Source organism: Convolutriloba macropyga, chromosome 12 (genome assembly GCF_964194025.1).
Source record: "Convolutriloba macropyga chromosome 12, txConMacr16.3, whole genome shotgun sequence".
Classification (NCBI taxonomy): Eukaryota; Metazoa; Xenacoelomorpha; order Acoela; family Convolutidae; genus Convolutriloba; species Convolutriloba macropyga.
Genome location: NC_134479.1, coordinates 20040528 through 20058499, shown reverse-complemented (window position 1 = coordinate 20058499; position 17972 = coordinate 20040528). Strand labels below are relative to the sequence as shown.

General features: G+C 33.6%; 1 protein-coding gene across 4 annotated transcripts in view; it reads right to left on the bottom strand.

The window, feature by feature from the left end:
• Positions 1 to 11950, bottom strand: part of LOC142350859 (polycystin-2-like) — a 36767-nt gene extending 24817 nt beyond the window's left edge. Inside the window, exons 1-5 of one of the 4 annotated variants that reach the window (XM_075402842.1) lie at positions 11812 to 11950; positions 11588 to 11635; positions 11274 to 11401; positions 6036 to 6149; positions 5314 to 5444 (exon numbers count right to left, since the gene is read on the bottom strand). In XM_075402842.1, coding sequence (XP_075258957.1) covers positions 5314 to 5444; positions 6036 to 6149; positions 11274 to 11401; positions 11588 to 11628 — 414 coding nt within the window. In that variant the 5' untranslated portion in view covers positions 11629 to 11635; positions 11812 to 11950. Of the gene's footprint in view, positions 1 to 5313; positions 5445 to 6035; positions 6150 to 11273; positions 11402 to 11587; positions 11636 to 11715 lie in introns of those variants that run through there. The other 3 variants (XM_075402841.1, XM_075402843.1, XM_075402844.1) reach the window with 3 other exon arrangements.
• Between the last annotated feature and the right edge of the window lie 6022 nt (positions 11951 to 17972).

Sequence of the window (17972 nt, the reverse complement as noted above, 5' to 3'; positions counted from 1 at the left end):
CTATTTCCTGCATAGAACTACTTGACCTAAATGCTCAATTTATCAGCTCTTCCTAGAAAAGCTGCACTATCCATTAAATGATTTTGTTTTTTTCAAAATTCACTAAAAAATTGTTTGCATTAAAAATCTGAAATTTTATTAATAAAATTTATGTAAAGTAAGCCGTTCATCAATTAAATAAAAAAAGCATTGCAGTCCAAGTCAGAAAAACGAACAATGTAAAAAAGTAACTCGTCAGTGTGAGCAAAAAGAATCACTATTTATCTTATTTTCAAAAAAACATTGATGAACAAAAAACATTACTTCACTCTTCAACTCTATGTAACAAACATGAAAATTTCTAGCGGGATCTTTTTACATTTAAGAAACAACATCCTCCATCAACATAGTAGGATAATAGGCGAAAAATTATATTAGGCTAAAGCAAGTTCTGTATACATTAGCATTAAGCACAAATTATCAGGATAGATATTTAAAAATCAGCCGAAAGCTAATTAGAACAATTGAGATGATCACTTGAAAATATACTTGACAACATAACGTAGTCAGTTTTCCATGTTTTACTCCTTGTGCAAATGGGTAAAGTGACGTATGAGTAAGAAGAATCTATTTTCCAAAACTATTGCGTCAGCTCAACCAAGATTGTACTTTCCAGAAGAATTTGACAATAACAATCGCAGTCTAAAATAAAATATTCATTGCTTTAACCTAAATTTTAGAGCTGCTGGGCAAAAAAAATGAAAAACTGCTGGATTGATTGAAAATGAATTGTTAAACATGCTCGAAATTTTTTAAAATTAGTTAATTTCTTGTCTGTATTTATAATGTATTTCCTAGTGAAGACAAAGATTCACGACACTTGATTGCTTTATATAGTCAATTGGGTTTAAAGTGCCCTAATTTTAAGTGTTTTAGTTGGTGACAGCCTTATTTCTACAAATCTTAAACTGAAAATAGTCGTCTAAAAAATTCGTTTGCCTAGTCAATTTTCCGCCTAATATCCTATCCCATCTCCAATCAATAACTGTATCTAATACCCGTCGAATTTTTTTATATTTTCCACACGTTTGGACCATTATTACGATCGTGAACAGTGCTTCCTAGGAAAGCTTTACTTTCTTTTATTTGTGATTGAAATCGTTCAGGCGTCTTAAAAGTCGAAAATCAGGGTCCAGGTGAAACTTCCACTACAAAATTACAATTCCTTGGAAATAGAAAAAATCGGTCGATTGAAGTATTGCTCATCTCATTTACCACATAATATAAACTCGGTTTTTGAAAGGTTATCGATTAAGTTGGTGCTCATCAGAGTACTCTGTTACGTTGTTTCAGTTTTGCTGTTAATGCCCTTCACTGTTCTGAATGGGTGCTTAAATGTTAAAATAACCGTATTGTTGGCATTTTCTTCGCCAAATTCAGTTTCCTTGTAAACTTTTGTGAATGAGCCAAATACGGACACATTTATTTAAAAAGTATCTGAAACGTTTCAGGAGATACAGCTCCATAAAATATTAAATCACCTGGGATAGAAAAAATGACATTAGGTTACCATCGGCTTGTCCGATAACTGCTAAGTTGTCCTCAAAATTAAGTTCTACTTTTATTGTTCCGACCCCTCTTGAGGGGGGGGGGGGGGGAGGAACTATATACTCAACTGGGTTTTTTTTGTTCAGTCAATTTTGGCCGATCGATATATTCATCGTAGAGAGTTGAGACTGGTATCATTAGAAAGCTTGTCCAGCTTAGAATATGGAATTAAAAATATTTTTTGATTTTCGTTTTTGACAGGGAGATATCGAGGTTTAAACTTTCGAGAAAATAGTGAATTCCGTTGATTTCATTCACCTTTTTTCTGAATTTTTGACTAAAATTTCTCCAGTTTTGATACAACTTAATAACATTTTTCATTTACATTTTACGTTTAAAGACAAAATACATTGTCGGCTATTTTCATTGAATTTTTTTGTCACAAATTCCGGCTAAAAATTTTACAAAATTCAGACTTTTTCATCAAAAACAGAACGAAATAAGCTTCTTTAGTCCACTCTGATTAAATTTGCAGGAAGTGCACTCCCAAACAACACTAACACAATCTTTGTAGACTGATAAGGGGGCTAAGTCCACTTCAACTTCCGTTGAAAGTGCGCTGTAACAAAACTTTGCCGTTTTTTGCTAACTTTATTCGTTGATTATCAAAAACGCAGCATTTAATTTTGATTTTTTAACAAACAAAATATCTATATCACTGACATTCCAAAAATTAAATTTTCCTAATGGACAATCAACATTAGCAGGACTAGTTCTGTACCTATCTTGGACCGTTACAATAATAATTCGGATTGTCATCAGTCGGTTTTTTATAAACTTTATAAATCTTTTTATAAATCTTTATATTAATTAAATAACAGAACATTTCAAATCAAAGCTCACTAATGATAGGTCCTACTGGCTTCCTAATAAGCTCGAAATTATTTTATCTAGTTGATTGCTTGAAAGCTTATGGTCGTTTTGACTTTTAAAATATTTGATTTTTAAATAAAAAATGGCTTATTGAACATTGACTCTATTTTTCTCTTACTTTGGTCAGCTTGTAGCTTAGTGTCAGCAATCAAAGAGTGCTCCTTCTTTCTGCTGAATTCAAATTTAGTCTTTATTGCGGTTTTACGCCTTAAGTTATGGTGTTCTGTCTTTGATACTACTAGATTTCAATTTTTTTTTTAATTTTTAGGTACTTGCCCATTTTTCATGTTTTCTAGTTTTTTCAAATTATCATGTTATTGTCATTTCATATATCACATTTTTCGCGTCCAAAATAACGCACAATAGATAGTATTCAAATCCTTAAAGATGTAGATTGTGGTTCTTTACCGCTTCGACAATACTTTCTCGAAGAATTTAATTGAATTTTTTATTTTTGTCTTTAACTGTCGTTTTTACTTTGTCTTTTTAGTCGTATTTAATTCCCTGTACAATGACCCGGTTTGATTGGTTTTTCCTATAAGAGTAGAGGAGCCGACGTTCTGATAATAGAAGATAGATATTGGCTTTCATGACTTTGAAAACAATTGTTTTCCAAAATGAAAAAAAAAACATTTCAACTTCGCAATTTTGTTCCTTTTATTGTCTGTTTGTTACCTGGTCTCGTTAATTAAAGGTTAAAGATGACAATATTTTTGTCAAGGGAAGGTGTCAAAAGGGATTGGTGTCACAAAATCGAATGTTTTTAAAGAATTCGTTATGAATTTACTGGCTTCGACACGGGTTTTTCACAAAAAAAGTAAATGTTTTTGATTTTTGTCATATTTGACGTTCTTTTTGTAGACGTAAGACATGTTCTGGATAATTGCAGGTCTCGAGGGCTTCCTTTGGAAGAATAAGCGAACATATTCAATTTTTTCATTTTGTAATTAATGGCTTTCATGTCTTTGGAAATAAATGTTTTTCGATAAAAACAAGCTTTACATAATCTTGCTTTTTTCTTTTTGGTCTAATTGTGACCTAGTTTCATTGATGAGAGGTCACATAATACATTTGAAGGGAAGGTGTCAAAAGGTCTTGGTGTCAAAAAATCTAATGTTTTAAGAGAATTCGTTATGACTTGACTGGCTTCCACACGGGTTTTTCACAAAGTAAATGAATTTTTGATTTTTGTCATATTTGACGTTCTTCTTGTAGACGTAAGACATATTCTGGACAATCCCAGGTCTCAGGGGCCTCCTTTGGAAGAATGGACGAACCTATTCAACCTTTTCATTTTGTAATTAATGGCTTTCATGTCTTTGGAAATAAATTTTTTTCGAAAGAAAACAAGTATTACATAATTTTTCAATTTTATTTTTTGTCTAATTGTTGATTACTTTCATTAATGAGCGGCCACATAATACAGTATCGGTGTTCGACGAAGGTGCAATCAAACATATTTTGGGGGCCAAATTATGGCTTTACGGCTTCCAAAGCATTTTCTGGCAAGTTTTAATTGATTTTTAGTTTGTTGTCTATTTGTTGTTATTTTTGTAACTGCATAAAAAAATGAATACCAAGAGTTCTTAATTCCCTTCTATAGAAGCATTGGTTATTGTAAACCTATGGGATATTTTAGTTGATTCCTAATGGTTTTCATTAAATTGAAGTTATTTGTTTTTTTTTTATTAAAAATTCAGCGAAGATTCTGTTCTTTTCTGTCTAATTGTTACCAAGCTTTACTATGAACTGGTGAATAACCATTTTTTTCTGGTGAATTACAAGTTATTTTGTTTAATTTCAGTTTTTTCTGCCGCTATTTTGACTTTGTTATTAAGTTTTGTTTTTTAAAACGGACATAAATTTTTGGATGTTATTAATATTTGTTGTTGTTGTTTGATTTTGCCGTTCGTCTTCACTCGCTTTCTTAATATCGGCATATCTCATCAATCTAATGCATCATTTTTTACTCCACTGAGTTATTTGCTTTGGAGGCTATCTTTTCGTTCATACACAATTTTTTTTTAAATACTTGAACTTTTTGTGTTTTTCTATCTGTTCCTCATTTGGTAGACAATTATGCCAAAATTGTGGATGAGCGGGGTCGGAACCTTATTTGCAATCGCACATTACCGAGCCGCCTTGTGTTATTTGTAACGCATGAAATTAAAAGCTTATTTATCCCATTAGAAAAATACAAATACTTGCAGCCATTGCTACTCTTAAAACGTCTTGAATAATTAGAACAATTTTAACATGAAATCCAAGAGGCTATTTCCACTGTACTCAAAATGCAAAAAGAAACATTCTCAACATTTCTAACGTTTGGACGCGTTACTAATCATGAATTTTTCTGACATTCGAATAAATTGTCAAATTATTGCAATTATCAAAATTCAAAACTAAAACATTTGTCAACCTTCAATCGTACGCTTAGCAAATTTTTAGATTAAATTTTATATGGGTCAGAAAATCAATAGAATTGGTCAAAAAATCAATAGAAGATGCTAAATTCTCTAACGAAGTTAATTAAAAAACTAAGTGCATAATTGTTTTCTCCGTTCTGAAAAAATATACCTGATTAATGTTCCTGGTTCAGCATTAAATGATGGTATTATCAATGACATTTTAGGATGCAAACTACCAATGACATTAGGAGCAAGCTAATTATGATTTCCTCTGATGCTCGTTTTTTTTAAATAAAGACTGCTTCAATGCACAGTTAGACGTTTCTCTTCACGACTGCTAGTTGTTAAACGCATGCTCATTGTTACTACCCATGATTAATAATTCTCACAACTACACCGCTTTTAGTATTCCACTTTAGGACTAAGAGGAGGGGAGAGGCACTACCTGCCAGAAGTAGTCAATGGAGTTGACATCCCTGAATGTCAGGGTGGATCCGGTTGCCGAGGAATCCAAGAAGAGATTCATCAGCACAGCCGTGAAGTAGTACATGGTCGAGTTCACCATGCCATACGTCACTAATTGTTACGTCATAATCGAATTACCAGCAAAATTACTACAAGTGCTATACAGGTCTCTTAACATTGCCTAAACGCTTATAGAAGCCAGTTCCAGAAAACTTCAAGTTACAGAAAAATTCAAGAATTAGCATACCTGACAGAACAAATGAAACTTCGTTTAACAAATGCTTTCTGGCCTACTTTACAGCAATAATACCAATAAAATGTTCAAATCACAGTATTCAACGATCATATTTAACACCATCTATTGACTAGTCATACGAATTGGCGTGAGCAATATTCTCTCCGAGAGCAGTACTAGCTCGCCATTTTTCCCTGCGCTATATACTCAAAGATAACCACAAACATATATCCACCAGACAACGTTATATAACAGCATAAAATACAATAGTTGTCATAGCACAATCTCAAAGAAAATCACAATATGCACTACCTATCTTCTTCAGAAACTTTTATATATCAACCAAAAAGATAATTACATTAGATCCAGCCTTGATTCAACATTAAATTTAAAAAACCGATACAATCTAGCTTTAAAAAACCTTGAATAATCAAACAAAAAGACTCAAGAGAAGAACACATGCTTACTTATGCACAGGATGGTAAGGAAGATGCAGTAGACGACCAATTCCCTCAGAGTGGTCCGGATCACAGTCTCTCTCGTCGCATCTTCCGGAATCGTTAGACGGGTACGCCAGATCGCTGCAAAAAATTAAATATTGAATATTTTCCATACAAAAACCCTCAAAGAAATTTAGCAGCTGTTTGAGTTTAGTTTATAGTTTCTGTTTTTAATCAAATGAGAGTCCGATCGTGATTCTTTTGTCTCCTTTTTATTAAACTGCAGCTCGCAATAATTGACTGTGGCTCGCTTAATTGAGTTTTTCTTATAAAAATCATTGAGTCCTTTATGGTAGCGTATGTTAATGTAAATTACGTAGTCTTTATGCTGATTGAAGTTTTGTATGCAACCTTAACTACAAAAAATAAAAACTCAAATAGATACAGACTTAACTTTTCGAATTTCAATAATCTTTCCTAATTTTTCTACAAAAACTTGTCGCATAAATGAAAATTATGACTTGAAAATTAATGAAAATTATGACGTGAAATTTACATTAAATCGGCTGATACTAAAACAGATAATGTGAACCAGAGGTTTCTCTTTCATTGCACTATTTAAAGCCTATGTATGACGTCACAGCGCCCTCTTTTAGGTTTTTGTCGCAAAACCCGCAATTAAGACAATATCTCGCATTCAAAACTGTTCTCAAGTCCCATTTTAGATATCTTTTGTCTTTCTAAATGTCATCTAAATCAAAAGACGTCAGAGCTACCACAAATACTTGGAGAGACAACAATTTTATGGCCACTGTTCAATCAAAAAACATGGAAAATTGGGAAAAGACAGGTGTTGATTGCCATGGAAACGTGAAAGAACAAAAGACCCATTTTCAATCATGCGTATCAAACACATTCGTTTTACAATAGCTCAAATAAAAACATGAATTGTAATTACGACAGCAATTTTTCAAGCTTTCTGGTTTCTCAGCTGTTTACATTGGATGTTTTTGAGAACAAAATAAATCTTGACGCCAGTTAAGTGATCAAAGGTCGTGTATAGGATTCAAAACTGGCGTCAATTTAGTTTGGTGCATGGAAACTAGCCGTGGGTGCGACATTACTAGATAAAAACACTTTCGTTAAACTTAAACGGAAATATTTGAAAATTATTCCATTTCTTCAACAATTAGAAAAAATAAAATAGGTTCAAGAAGCTATTTCGGTATTTTGAGATCCGATCAAGCAAATAGCAGCTCGGGACAAAGTTAAATAGAAGATGGCTATAAATTCATATCAAGTCCCATAGGCTGCTGAAGCATGGCTGTGGCCCGCGAAGCATGGCCAAATGCAACGTTGTTAAGAAAACGTTGAATGATTTCTTGCTCTCACAACATGAAAAAATTACTTTGAATAGTAACGCAGGAGCTTTTAAAAGTTATTTTTATTTTTAGGAAAAACAATCGAAAGAAAATTTTATAATGTGATTCTTTATGAAATTTGTTGATGTTTATTTTATTATTATTGTTTGAATGATTTGAAATATTTTTTGTTTCAGGTATATTTAACCGTATGGTTATAAAAAAATATTGCTGGTTGCAAAAAAATACCTTAATTTCATATGTAAGCGAGTTATCTAACAGTTATTGTTTCAATATGTCAGAAAATTACGCTTGTGACACACTGAGTAAAAAGTTTACTTAAGTTAAAGTTTGTTTGCAAAATTTTACCTAAGCATTCAACAAGAGTTTCTAACATTTGGCTATTAAGAAATGAATTGCTACCTGACAATTGCGCAAAGTTTTAAGAAATTACGAACATTGAGCGCCAATTAGAGACTTGCGTATCGTAAAAAATGTTTCGTCGACGATGATGGGTTTCTGAACGCCTTTGAGAAACCTAATGAGGGTATCACTAGTGAGTACTTGTAAATGGTGTCAGGACAATATACCCAATGCCATTACACCCAACGCCAATATGCCCAATCCCATAATACCCAATGCAATTTGATATTTTCGTTCAATAATCCAACTACAAATTAGAAGTCAATTACACAATTAGCAGTCACTATTACACATATGTTTAACGTTCTTAATGGCCATGGTCGAGCCTCAGCGGTCCGTGGGACTCAATAGGAAACTATCACAACCGAACACGGGATTAAATTGTCCATTTTAGTATGCTATAACATACGTGAAATAGCGACGGCTAATTTGCAGTCGGATTATTGAACGAAAATATCTAGAGTGTATTAGGTATAAGAGCATTGGGTATATTGTCATGTATCCTTGTAAATTGAGTTTTACGGAGTTGTACATTTGAATTTCCTTTAAAAAATGTTAATCTGGTGTGCGAAAAAAAATTCAAGTCTACTTGTTATTTGATTCCTATAATGATTTTTTGCGTAAAAAGAAAGTAACCAATCTTTCGTGTATGCATTGATTTATTCTTAGCATAGAAAAGGGAATTTCATTTAAGTACAAGAAACGTACGTTTTGAGTCATCTGCTTATTGGATTGACTAAGACCAATGTCGAGGTAAAACCAGCATCAAAAACAAAACTCGCCAGTGTTGAAAAATTTTCGGGAACCTTAAAGTATTCAACTTGAATTCTCTCTAGTTACATTCTGTCTGACCATTCTTTTTTCAAAATCTCCAATCTACATCAAGATATTTAATTACTCGCATCATTTTCAAAACCAATCAATATTTCTGTACCATTAATTGCAATAGGAAAAAACCAAGGGGGCAGTGCACAATTTCTGGTTGAGAAAATTTAGCACTTGCTTCATTATCAAATCTTATTACATATATAGCCAGAAACTCAAGTCATTAAAATCCATATGGCAGCAAATGGCGACTAGTCAATGCTCACTAAGAGCAATTAGAAATAGATAAAAATCGTTTTTTAACAATATTTTTGTCTTGTTTTAAGACTAGACTTACTGACTAAATTCCAAAGCTTATTGGCATCCATTAGGAGACAACTTCAGCGAAGCGAATCAGAACAAATAAATTTTTTTCCTGAAATCATTCTCAAATAGAAAGCAAGAGCTGCCAAAAAATTAAGGCCATTAGGTTTCACCACTTACATATTCAACAATTCACGAAATATCATTATTAATTGCACAATGAACTAATTTCCATTTAATCCCATCTTCTTAAACAAAATATTTTTCCAATATTTTTTAAAACAACTCTAAACAAAATATTTTAATCAAATGAACGATGGGATCTGGCACGTAAATGGATAAGGGATGCGGGTATGATGTTATCTATTCTATTTATCTCGTTTGGCAACTTTATGTTGGTGGTAGCATTAACCTCAAACTTTTGTTTTGAATTTACTTTCAGCAATTCAAGGGTTTTCACAATTCTCTAAGGACCAAATTTAAGGTGAAGAAAAATAACATGTATCATTGAAACATTGGAAGGATAAGATTCCTTTAACAATACACGACGCGGAAAAAACTGCCAAAAAATTCTTTGTGAGCAGGAAAATTACTATTTGACAAACGTTTATAAAAACTTCCTCGACGAACGGTAATAAAAACAATACAAATGCTATTTTAATTCTTGGAAAAGCGAAACGTAGAAGTCTAAACATAGCTGGCAGATTGCCAGAAAAAAGCCGCAATAGATTCGTAGACCGGCACTCTAAAAAAACAGTAAAAAAGACAGACCAAAAAAATTCGTCTTTTCATTGAAGGCTGATATGTTATATTTTGATTTAAAATCTGTATAAGTTATTACTGCCTCTATTAGCTGATCTCAAATAACCTTCATTTAGAGTGATACACACCCATTTGACCTGATCTCTTTGAATTAAAGTAAATAAAAGTCAATTTCAAAGTGAGGAAGTCATTTTTGAGAGTGAGGTAAGTCAAGTGTGACCAAAAATTTAATCACGCGCATGAACAAAAAAACTCGCTCCACTAAGAGCGAAAAATGACGTCACACATGCAATTCAGTTGAAATTGCATGAACGAATGAACAAAAAATGGCTGTGACGTCATATGGTCGTAACAAAAATCATGACGACGAAATAAAAAAAAAACCAAGAGAAGGCCAATAATAGCCTCAGCTATCGCTGTGCGGCTATTAAAAAGTATGAAACGGTGACCTTCTTAGGCATCCTAAAAATCATCATAGCCGGCAGATTTCTGGACGAAAGCTGCGAAATAGACTGAAGACTCCAATTTTCAAAAGATGATTTCAAGCTCTATTCTTACTTCCAAATGAGATTTCAGACACCAATGATCCTCAACCAAATCATATCACAGTTATCTAGCTTCGTTGACCTCTAAAGGATTTAAATCCCCCAATTTACACCCCCCATTTTAATTTAATCAGTACAAAAGTCATTTTATTGAGAGTTACAAAATCGCGCAAGAGGAATTAAGCATCATAGTCCTGCTGAACAACAACAAAAGAATTTTCATTAACCAATTTTAATCAACAATGCAAATTTCTGACTGTACTTTAAAAAGGTGGAAAAATTTCATGCCTCAAAACCACTCGCTTTTAGATTCCAAGTTTATTCCACTAAGTTTATAGTGCTAATGACAAAACTTTTGTTAACTGCTTCCAGTTAATAAGCTGTAAAAATCTGTTCACTGATATTTTAGGGAACATCGCGACCAAGAACTTAAACTCAAAGCAAACTGATGAAATTTACAATCGATACAACGATAAACGTTCCAAACACCAATGCTACTTTGGAAGCCTATAGGTCAGCATGTTTTAAATCAGTTCCAAAACTGATAATCATAATTTTCAGAAAGGTTCGAAAGAGATATATGAGAGATAAATTTTAAAGCACGGCTGATTACGCACGACTTCTTTTGCTCTCGTTTCAGTGACAGCCTACACTATGCTATGCGTATGCTGTCCTGTCACTAAAATGAGAACAAACAAAAATTTTAAAAGGCATTCAAAATTTAACAGTTGTCACAAACCTGCTAATCAGCCGAAAGAAATTACATTGGGAGCTCGGTGCACAATCTTAATATTTGGTTGGTAAATAGGAAACAAATAATTGTGAAATGTGCACGTGATAACTGTTGCTCCCATTATTAGGACGAGATAACAAAAATTTGCCCATATCTTAAGATCCTTCGACTGCAGTTCACCACCGTTGGTAGTTTAACCGCTTATACAATAACTATCGAGCTAACCTCTCAAAAAGCTAAAGACCAACAGAAATATTGATGATAAAAAAGATGTATTGAGCACAAATAAAGGTTTAAAGAAGTTCAAACTTACTGTATAAAACCTTCTTGCCCAAAGTGCAAAACTGTTTGGGCTTGTATTCGTCGTCATCTTGGGCCTCCACATTGTTCTCTCTGGCCCTTTGCTCTCGCCTCTGAGCTGCTGCCGGATCGACCAGTGACCTGTAAGCACAAAAAGATCGATATTTCTTCAACGACAGTTTCAATTATTTCATTTTCTTCACGTAGAAATTTAGCATCCAAAAATGCGCTCAAATTTGTCAACTTTAGTGACAATTATCTCTATGTATATTCAAAACAAATTTTAATTTTCATTGGGGACCGAAGAAAAATGTTAGCTGAACTTACTTCGAAGAGTCAGGTCGAGGAAAATCAAAATCTTCTTGCATTGCGCGTCTGAAATGGAATCAGAAACAGTATACACAGCTCAGTTCCCAACATTACATAAAATTGATTTCTAAAATAAATTAGCTTACCAAGTTAGGAAAATAAAATTTACAGTTAGAAGGCGACTCTCGTATCGAGGTCTTGTCAAAGGTTTTTTAGCTAAAGCTAAAAGGTACAATACGTACAGCGTTTTCACTTCAAATGTAGAAAATGTGGAACAGTTCCAGCTCTAAATTCATCCACAGGCAAAATTAGCGGAGCGAGGCGAAACGAATGTATTTTTCCATAAAAGAAGAGATAGCGTCTTTATGAAAAATTAATCAATCGAATATTATTCAATACATGGCAGGTGTGGATTTGAGTCTGTTACCAAGGAGCAGATGTTTTACTTCCAACGAAATAAGCAGCAACGGAAAAATTTGCGTTCACTGGATAAAAGCGCAATGATCAAGCGCGTTAAAGCAAATAACTTGATTTAGCTGCTTACGTAACACCTGATCAAGAACAACTCTTCGCAATTTTTATGAAAATAGATTCATGTGGAAGACATCTGACGTCTCATGTAACTTTTACCAGTTTTTTCCCAGAATATTTAAAACGTGTAATTTAAAAATTGGTTTATCTCTTATAGCCACAGTTTTAGCATGATATAAACGGGTTCAAAATCAAAATTGGCTCAAAAAATGCAAAAAATTTGGGCCTTATAGTCCCCTAAGCTTAGTGGTCAGATAACCTATACCCCCCATCATGGTAAATATACCATAATGGGGGGCTATATTTTCATGGGGGGGCTATAATGGTAAAGACTCAAAATTTCTCTTCACGCCTCATTCCAATGGCAGATCTCCACAGAACATCGGCCTTATTCTTTTAAATCTGATTAGGTGGGAAGAGTCCAAATTTTCTGGTTCGACTAAGCTCCTGTCTCGAAATTGCAGTCCCTTATATGGTATAGTTACGGTTATTGCGAAGAGGACATGAGTTAATAAGTTATATACCCACTAAGGTGAATTCCTGCAGCAGGCGAAGAGTGCAAAATAGTAAAAACAAGACATCATAGAAAGCAGCGAAGGTGATGGTTGTATTTCAATTGTAAACACCATTTATTGGGGATGAAGATAACGGACCACCCGGAAACCTGTGTTGGAGGTTCTGACATCTCCAAGCTACGAGCGGATTCGACAAAATATAAGAAGATCAACAAATAGTAGTAAAAAAGGATCTATTCTGTACTCCGTTTTCTATGCCCCCGCTAACTATAATTATATAGTTCTACTATAACAAAATAAAACTAACTATAACCCCCACCTGGGTTACAAAGCGTTTTACAAAAATATCATGTGCTCATGGGAGCCGTAAAAATTACACGCCCATTAAGCTGGGGCAGTTTTACGCCCAACAATAAGCATTATTCCATGTTGCAGTTGCCATAGCTCAAGTATTTGATTTTCAAAATTTACAATGACTGCATTCGCTTTGATCATGCAAACAGTTGAGCGAAGTGTCACATCCATGGTCGCCCAAGATGAAGTTCTTTAGTTACTAAGTTCAGTTTCCTCTCCCGCAATGTCCGACGACTATGACACTTCGCTAAACCACTTTCTTTTTTTTTTGCAACAAGTAAATTAAAATTATAACCATGCGGTTACATATACTTGAGACATAAAAAACTTCAAACCATCCCTACAAAATATAAAACATCAATCAATTTCTTAAAGAATCACATTATAAAATTTACTTTTGATTTCTTCCTAAAAGAAATAATTTTAAAAAGCTCCCACGTTACAATTCAAAGGAATTTTTTCATGTTGCGGGAGCACGAAATCATGCGTTTTCTAAATAACATTTCCATTTTTTCCAACCGAAACAACTGTGGTAACTAATTGCCTTTTTTACGCATTGAAGAACTATCGAAGTCATTCCAAACTTGGTTTTGACATTGTCTAATTTTCTTGTTTTTTTCGAGTACTTTGATGAAAACTCAGGTAAGTGAAAATTTTCAGAAGTTACTGGCCTGACTATAGCATAATGAAATTTTATTTGGGAGAAGTTTGCTATCAATAGCTCAGCTGGTAGGGACTTTGTCTGGATAAGCAGATCTCTCCATTTGACACTTTATGCGTAGAAAGCACACCGTTATACCCTAATTAATCTGTCGGTTAAGGCGTTTTAGGTTTTTAGCAGATGAATTTTGAAAACGATTGCCGAAAACGTGTGAAAGCACAAATGATTTTAGAAGAAAGCGCGCGTTGAGGATTGATGTCTAATTAGGAATATCGATCTTATAGAATGAGCCATCTTTTTAAGGTTTTATTCAGCTGCCTATTGAATTTAAGATTACTTTCAATTCGGATACCAATATATCTGCAACTCTCTTGTAATGTTCGTTTTTGTAAACAATAGATCCGAAATCAGAATTAATGCGCAAGAAAAAGATTAGTTCGGTTTTGTTTGTTTTCAAATTTAGCTTGTTCATGTCTGCATATTCTTCTGTTTTTTGTAAAATTTCCTTGATTAATTTCACTGATTCCCTGTTTTTATAAGATGAGAAATCGTTCACATAAAGAAGTAAATTGAGTGGTCCTGAAACAGTTACTTGTGGCACACCGCCATTCACAATTTCACAATCAGAGAACATGCAATTAAGTATTACAATTTGTGTGCGGATGGCAACAAAAGAAAACAGCAATTATTTCGCTTTCTGGGAAAAACCGTGCAAAAAACTTTATGTAAAATGGAATTAAACGTTTTTACAAGGTCTAGAAAAATAGCAGCAGATTTCTGCTTTGATCTAAGTTGGACGAGACCGCTTCTAGATCTAAAACTGCATCTGTTGCTAACGTTTTTTTTCGAAGTCTGAATTGCTCTTTATTTATATTTTTGAGCTTATCAATGAAAACCGTCATCTGAGTCAGAAGGAGACACTCACTTATTTTTGCAAAATTTGGAGTTGTAGAAATTGGTTGATAGCTTGCGCGATCTAAATTATCGCTTTTTGATGACTGATGATACATAGGCTGGTTCCATTTTAGTTTGAGAAACTTTTTCCTTAATGCACTCATTTAAGGCGAACTGTAGATAAACGCTTATAGCAAGTTTGCAAGACTTGATGAGACAAATTGAGAATTCACCAAGTCCTGCTTCTTTGTTATCGTCCAGTGAGTCAACGACTGAACAAATTTCTTTTCTCTTCGCAGCTTTGAATGTAAACTCAGGTATATTATGTTTATCAGAGTTTTAACAAGCAGTATCTGAGCCATTGAAAACACCTAGTTTTTTAAATGAATTGTATAGACAATTGACAATATTTTTGGTTCTCTTGAAGTTTCATCACTATCTAAACTGAATTCTTCAACCTGGGCACTTTTTTCACTCTGTCTGATTTTCTGTTTAATGACTTTTTACTGATCCTTACTTGTTGTGAGATTTTGGAAGTAATTGATGCAAAAACTGTTGTGCGACTCCCTTAATCTCCTTTAAACCAAGTTTCTGAAACTCTTAAATTCTTGATAGTTTCGCTGTTAGGACATTTTTTGTTCATCTTCTGAACAAAAATTGTTTTTGGGCAATCAAACGCTTCAATTCTCGTGTTAACCAGGGCTTAGAATTCTAAAGATTTTCTCCCCTTTTTTTTAAGAGTTTGAGTTGGTGTATGATTTGAACAATTTTCTCAAAAATTCAGGTGAATGAATCAAACATATCGTTGCCATTCTCACATTGGTACATTCTCCAGCATTCAGCAAGTGCAGGATCTCTTTTAAACTTAGAACGTGAGAAAAGTCAAAAATTACTTGTACTTATCATGTTGTCACTTTCAGATTTCAATGAGAGGTTTGGTTTCAAGACAACAAAAAATGGTCGGAGTTAAAAGGTGTTGTTGTGACCTTTTAGGCAATTATCTGATCTTTTGAAATGAAACTGTGATCAATAAGTGTAAATCTTTTTTCAGTACATCTGTTTGCATCCCTTATGTTAATAGCTTCCAATTTTGAATTCGACAGAAATTTGTCGAGTTTACTTTTTTCTGTCCTGTTCAGACAATTCAAGTTGTAATCTCCCAGCAAAATAACATTATCAATTATACCGTATTTACCCATTAGTTCGCTACGTAACTGATCAAGAAAAAAATTCCCAAGGCATTTGTTTCGGCAATAAGAAACGTTAACACGTTAACGGTAATTTTTCATTCAGCGGGTCGCTTTTTTCAACCCAAATGGATTAAAAAACTCTCATCCAACATTTCAATGCTCGATTTAATACTGGCGTTAAAATTTTCGTAACAAAAATACATACTTCTCCACCATTTGAACCTCTTGTTTTGTCTGATCTACATTTCCCCAAAAAATATGCAATGCTGTTAAAAAAAGTTTTCAAAGTTAAAATCAGTGTCCAATCAGGTTTCAGTTAAAGCGTCAAAAAAAATAATGGGTGATGTTTGCAAAATTTGAAAACTCTTCAGACATGTTTTCAAGGTTTGACAATTAGTAGGAAAATTGATGGCGAATGGCTTAATCCTCTGTTTTTAAGTGAGTGCAATCCTCAATAAAGTTTTCCAGCTGAGGCCCTGGGATCAATGCCTTGTCACCTGACAATATGAGACGTTCAAGTAATCATAAAACTAACAGGTTTATAATGAAAACAAAAAATTATATATCAACTGTTTTAAAAAAAACGAACATTAGGTTTGAAGGAATAATACTTTTCAATTGTTCGCGTATGAGTTTCAGCATTATTTTTTTCCCATAAGTATACTGAAAATTAAAAATATCAGGTAAAGTCGCATTGTTCTATTTTTCAACAAACCATCAGCCAGAATTATAATGAAAGCAGGTAAAAATGCTTGTTTTGGAAATGAATGTGATGGAAACCAAAAAACTTGATATTATCATTATGATTAAAAATTTCTCCAAAGTTTCGATGGATAATTTTCGGTTTTATTGCAATTTCCGACACTATAGGCCCATGATATACGTAGAAACTCAAAACATTTTTGACAAATTTATGTATACCATGATTGGTTGATGGGCGCAATCCATCATATCTGATATCTTTTGTTTCCAGTATATTATTCGAAAAACAACATCGATTTCAAAAACGCCACTCAACATCGTTGCCACATTTTCTAACGCTTCATTATATTTGTCTCTATTCTCTTTTTTTGCTGCAAACATATAAAAACATATAATAACTGTTGGAATTTTGCGAAGGGCAATTTTGAGTGGTGACAGTTTCTTTATTATTTCCGACGCAAAATCCAATTCAAAACCGCTATACTTCCCGAATCAATATTGTTATGTCTAACATGTATAATGAGATGTTCAATCTTGTGATAATTGCTCTATTGTTTTACAATATTGGATAGGTCTTGAGCTTTTGCTGCAGGGTAGCAGTGTTTAGCTGTACTTGGGCTCACAACTTTTGCTTGAATTTTTTTGTATGAACCATCCGAGAGATTATGTGTCTTTGTTGATTATGGTATAATTCCTAGTTAAAAAATCTTGCTTAGTTATTCGTGCTGTTAGACGTTGTTGTTGTCATTGATTTTTCGATGTTTTTCGTATACTTTACCAATTATATTCTCAATCATTTTGATATTTTGTTGTTGGAGGAAAAAAATTTTGTCTTTTAATTGTAATACTAATTTCTTCAAGTTTAAATATTCACTTATAAATTCTTCTTTCTCAGTTTTTGGAAATTTTTCCTCTCTTTATGTACCTCTGTCATTGTTTCATAAAATCTCTGGTTCGTTTTTGTGTTCTACAAAAAGCGCATGCGACTAACTTCTTTGAGTTCTTTGACCTGGTCAAAGTTAATGCAGTCATTGTAAAACTCGTCATTGTAAAACTCGTCATTGTAAAACTCGTAAAGGAACGCAAGCGTTTGCTGTATTGTTTGCGCTTGCGACTGTCATTTAAGGTGCAGTGACTGAAACGCTCCGTAATCGCAACGTACCCAGTACAGCCCCGCCCACTGATCCGCATATCAAAAACCAATACCGTACAACACTTTTACAGCCACGATAAGCCCAAGTTGTTGCTGATGACGCCAATGATAAATCCGTAGTCGCAACTACCACCCAAAACGTAGCGGAAAAAATGCAAAAGTTTTTACGAAACGTTCTGGAGTAAACTGCCAGAAAACGCCGATAAGATTGACAGAATTCATAAAAAGATCAGACCCTGGCGGGCAAACTTCATAATATTGAACGAAAACAACAGGGCAAAAACTAGTTGAATAATTTAATGAAGTTCTGAAAGTTTATGAAAGAAGTTTCATTGTAAGTTGCCACTATCTTCCCCCAGGGTCTTCTTGTGCGCAAAATTGACGAACTACGGGTCAGTTACCA